This window comes from Sinocyclocheilus rhinocerous, unplaced genomic scaffold (genome assembly GCF_001515625.1).
Source record: "Sinocyclocheilus rhinocerous isolate Xijiao unplaced genomic scaffold, SAMN03320098_v1.1 scaffold2085, whole genome shotgun sequence".
NCBI classification, from domain to species: Eukaryota; Metazoa; Chordata; class Actinopteri; order Cypriniformes; family Cyprinidae; genus Sinocyclocheilus; species Sinocyclocheilus rhinocerous.
This window is the reverse complement of record NW_015623685.1, coordinates 57,380-62,592: the sequence shown is the minus strand read 5'-3', so window position 1 is coordinate 62,592 and position 5,213 is coordinate 57,380. Positions and strand designations below refer to the sequence as shown.

The following is a 5,213-nucleotide window of genomic DNA, read 5'->3' as shown; positions in this document are numbered from 1 at the left end:
AGTAGGCCTATGTGTACTAAATGAAACCGCATGTCTGCGCCATTAATTTCCACGAGGGCCAGACTGGAGAAATAATTCAGACCGGGAAATCTCACACTCATACACCCACAACACATTCTGGACAACCCTATTTTTTTAATGGACCTCACATAAAAAAAGGTTTAATTCCTTAGGTTGGGGACATGCAAAATAATTAAAAGTTCTCTCCTGAACTGCACCTTCACTTCCAGTTTTATTTTCAGTCTCTTTATTTTGCCTGATATCTATCTCTCTCATGACTTTATTACTCAAGATGTAACAAAACTATACTTTATAAATTGCCTACAAGTCAAAATTAGTGCATCACTACAATATCTTTATAGAAAAATCCTAATACTGAACACGAGTCATGTTTTTCCATTACAAAAATTAACCATGCTTTTATTATAGTAAAAGTACAGTAACCATGCTTTTTTTTAGCAAATGGATTAACATTCGCATTTATTTTTACTACAAATTCCATGGTTAAACTATGGTTTTCTATTGCTGTGATGCTCAAATACAGTATGTATTTGTAGAGAAGCTTTTGTAAAGGAGTTTAGGTACTAGGATTTAGGGAATGTCTGTCTTGAGTCCAGCAGGAGTGTCTGCAAGAACACAGAGTCCAGTGATACGATGCCATATGACCACTTTATTTGTCTATTTATCCATTAAAGGCAGAGCACATGATCAGGGTATGTGTGTGGTCTCTAAAACAAGAACAAAAATACAACAGATTCAATCAAATGAACCATACCAATTACAATGTCAAAGACACACAATATAAACAAAGAAACCAAGCTTACATTGCTCATGTATACACGCACACACCATACAAACATGAGGCAGACTCAGAGTCTCTGTCTGTTGTGCATCAGCAGGCATTAAATCAGGACCCATTAGTACATGGCTGCAGTGATTAGCTAATTAACAAAGGGCGTATACAGACCAATGGGTAGCTAATGAAGGAAAAAAAGACAGGACTAACAAATGAAATTAAAGCATATTAGAAAAATAAACAAGAATAGGTACAATAACAAATAAACTTCAATACATTGACAAAGAAAGCATCTTTGATACAGCTTTTATCACACTAATGATCTCGTCTGGTCACTGATGACGGCAGTCTCTGTCCGACTATTTACTGCTGGTTTTTAGTAATAAACAAGTTTCGTTTAGAACTATTAGTGCCTCTTTGTGTTTGTCTGCTGAATGGATTGACTCTGCATGACTTCGTGCAGCTGCAGCTCCTCATGATGAGCACTAGATGGAGGCCTTTCTCAGCGATCACTGTTATTGTGCTGCCCTTTCTCATACACATACGAGTTACAATGATAGATCTATTACAGCAAAGTTCAGTCGTGTTTTCCTCGTGTAACAGTAATAGTGATCAGTGAGAAGAGTTCTCCGTATCCCAGACCTCTGTGCCACAGAACGCTCTCCGCGCTAGACTCGTTTTTGCCTGTAGTTCTGCTGTTTTGCACCTGTGCATCTTTCTTGCATTTACAATAGATCACAACGCACATCCTCACTATTCAATTTCCAGAGTTCTCACCTTGTTTCGGCGTGATTTACCGCGAGGCGCCGGCATTCTCCTCCGCTTTGCTCTTATGGGACATTTACATACGACTCTCTTTCCAAGACTTCTAATAGATCTCCAATACAATTTGCATTTATATAGCCCACTTCATAGCTACATGATTTGAGTGTTTTGCCATGATGCAAACCCAGCGGCCCAGCCTTGACTTGCGTGTGTTCTCACCGGAGCCGGACATCAGCTGGAGCTCAAGCTGAATCAGCAGCACACACGCACTCACACACACACACACACACACACACACACACACACACAGCATTCAGACAGATGGAGCGGCGAGGAGATCTGCTGAGCGCACAGATCCAGAGAAGAACAGAAGTATACACTCCAGTCTAATTTATGTTACACTTTTTATGAATTGTTGTTAGATTGTATACGTTTCATGATTAATTAGTCATATTTTTGATGACTACAGTTTAATTTAACCATTAACCCAGAACGAGGGATCCAGCTTCTCAGGAGACTGAAAACAGTTCTAGATTATTCTTGATTCTAATCAGTGTTTTGGTTTCTGATCCGCACATTTGGGATATGTCAGGTGCTCTTCATTCGGGAGACATGCGTACACAGTGTGCCATGTTGGGAACCATTGCTAAATCACAAGAGCACAAGGACTTTCCTGATGAGCTCTTTTTTTACACGTTTATATTTTTCACATGTTGAGAGCTCTGTTTTCCGAGTGGATTAAATCACTCTTTACACCAGGAAGGCTGTACGCTCATCACTGGGATGCATTATGGGACTGAGTGAGTGCGCTTCATATGGTTTGGGACACCACTACAGTGGCTATCCCTTCAAATGTAAGGGTGATTTTAGACACAGCCATTGAGCTTCTGAAGGTTATTTCTTCAGACTCATAGTGTAACCAGTTACTTTGTCCTGTAATGTTCAGCAATGCTTTTACACTTACTCTTCTTACAAAAAAGTTTTACATACATAAATATGCTTACTTTGAAATCTCAATATAAGGTGAAGCTGTGATTTAATTCAGATCATAATAGTTTAGATCACCTGTCCTGTGCAGGTCTCCTTTATCAAACACACCTGAAGAAGTACTGGTTTACACTGTCAGAGGCTCAAAACACATTTAATCTGTCAAAGCACTGGACACAACAACATATAACACCAATGATTAATGACATTTCCACCTACTAACATGCATTGCAAATGCGTCATCTGTCAGCACTTGTGATTATTTCATCACACTCTACATCACCACATTCACAGGAGCGCTGAACATTACTGAACAAATGAAGCCATGTTACACAGCTTGTGAATGAGCAGCAACCATTACTAATGTAGTAAATAATGTGCTCATTACAGTGAAGTTTGACTGCTAAGTTTTGTTACAGTTTCTCACACGATCACGTGTCGGTGAGTAGACAGAGCTTCCCTGAAGTCCGGGATTCATTCAGGACAGATGAGCGTTTAACCCAAAGTATACTCCAGTTTTTACAGTACGCTAGGGTTTGCGTACAATGTGCATGATGCAGAGTTCATCAACAGTATGTGCACACTGTTCACGCGTAAGCACATGTGCCCCGGAGGCGCAGCTCGCATTTGCACCTTGCATTTTTTCACTAAATAGTAAGTGCTGCTACTGAAGACAGCAATAGCACTAATGAGCGCTTGTGTGAGGGGTTAAGAGATGCACAAGAGATAGACACTAGACAAGGACAAAACTTTCTAGTGCGCATGTGTCGAGTGCCTGTGTTCAAACTCTACACAGAGACTATACTTCGGTGAACGTGATTTCAGCAAGTGCAAAATGTTCCTGGATCAACATTCCAAGCAACCAATCAGAATTGAGCGATAAGTTTACAGGAAATGTGCGTTTTAGCCTAACAACCAGAGTTAGGTGCTTCTATGCCCTTGTTATTCAACTATCATTTCCTTCTGATTTTAGGGATACATTATGGATAGGGTTAGGTCTATGTTTTGGACAATAATGTTGATCCAGGAACATGTCGGCAGGTTTTTCCGTCCGTGCTCACAGTCAGTAGAGTGTACGTTAAAAGCTTGCGTTCTCAATTGTGCACTAAACAGAGCAGAATGTGGGAAATGAAGTACGGGCCGAAGCAAACTTGGGCTTTACACACACGGTGTGTTCATGTGTTTCTGATCACCTCCATATGTGCTTTCAGTGATCCGATCACCAAACGTTTCAGACCCTGTTTACACCTGTATTTACTGCTGAGCACAAAAGCGCATGTTAATGCCAGGTGTACAGGATGAGTCAGCCACATGACATTACCCTGTACTTCTTTTTTTGTCCCTTTGTCTGTGAAGAATAAAGAAAGTGTTGTGTAAGTTGCACGCAACAGACTAACAAGGGGTCCGAGCTCTCTTTTATGTGCATATGTTTTTATGCGCTACTCAGATTACTGTTAGGACACGTGCCATAAATATCATGTTCACTTTATGTGCTGCTGAAGTTCTGCCTAGTGCTTTGAGAAATCCTCCAATGGCAACTGAATTTATTTCTCAGTAAACAAGCAGTTTTCCTTCAACATCAAGTAAAGTCAGTAACTGCACCCAAACTCCTTCACACCATCCAGAGCTGTAAAGTGTGTTCAATCAAACTCTGCTCCGTTTATAGAGTCATAACAGTCCCACTGAGAGACGATGCCACAATCCCCATCATCGTCCACTGATTACACCGCTGATAGAAGCGAAGCGTTGCGTGGGAGTCAGGGGACGGTCCGGCGGGCCCAGCGGGGCTCCAGCGCTCTGTTTGAAGGCCTGAGACACAGACAGATGAGGAGATAGCGGCTGGATGGAGAGGGTTCGGACGGGGGAGTGGGAAGAGCATTTAACACAGAGTACACAACTAAACCGCAGCTTTACCATGAGACCTGTTTAAAGAGAGTCTTTCTGGGAAACCTCTGAATCAATGGGATGCTTTCTTCACCTTTCTGATTTTTTGTCTTTTTGTTTCGAACGGTTTTGTCTTTGAGAGTTTCTGAGTGGAGTGTGTGTCAATAAAGACACATGATGGAAGCTGATCAGTGTAGATCACAATTCTTCACATCTGATGGAGTGAAATGTAGTATTGTAAGGATGATAAAACACACAAAGCATGAATAACACACCTAAAGCTGGTTGCAGTAATGTTAAAAAGCTTCTTGAGGCTGTCAGTAAATGAACAAGAAAGAACGAAACATGATTTTTTCACATCATAATTACGACTTCCAAACTCCCAGGAGCCTGCTTGAGGACGGATGAAGAATCACTGGGCCTGCCGCAGGGCAAAGGTCACGATCTTGACTCCTCTCTGACTCCAGATTTCACTCACGCCAGCCGAGAGACAGCAGCTATCGCTCACGGAGTCCTGTTCATTTTTGAGATGATCTTTTTCCATTTTGTGCGTTGGTCTGTCTGTCTGTCTTTGACTGTTTATCACCTCCGCCGCGAGAGAGAACCGCCGCCATCCGTCATTACGGCACACGATGACAGCTCCTCACGCATGCATGAAAGAAATAGATTTTTACATTTGGTCAAATCCGGGGGGTTACTTTAGTGTAACCGATTCGATATTCTCCAAACGAGCCGGGCGATATATATATACGAACACGCCGAGACAGATGTGATGATCTAT

General features: G+C 41.6%; 1 protein-coding gene across 1 annotated transcript in view; it reads right to left on the bottom strand.

The window, feature by feature from the left end:
* The window catches only part of LOC107728527 (WW domain-binding protein 1-like), a 12,139-nt gene extending 10,356 nt beyond the window's left edge, over positions 1-1,783 (bottom strand). The window contains exon 1 of the mRNA XM_016538843.1: positions 1,574-1,783. Within this exon, the coding sequence (XP_016394329.1) occupies positions 1,574-1,609 (36 nt within the window). The 5' untranslated portion in view covers positions 1,610-1,783. The remainder of the gene's footprint in view (positions 1-1,573) is intronic.
* Positions 1,784-5,213: the final 3,430 nt, after the last annotated feature.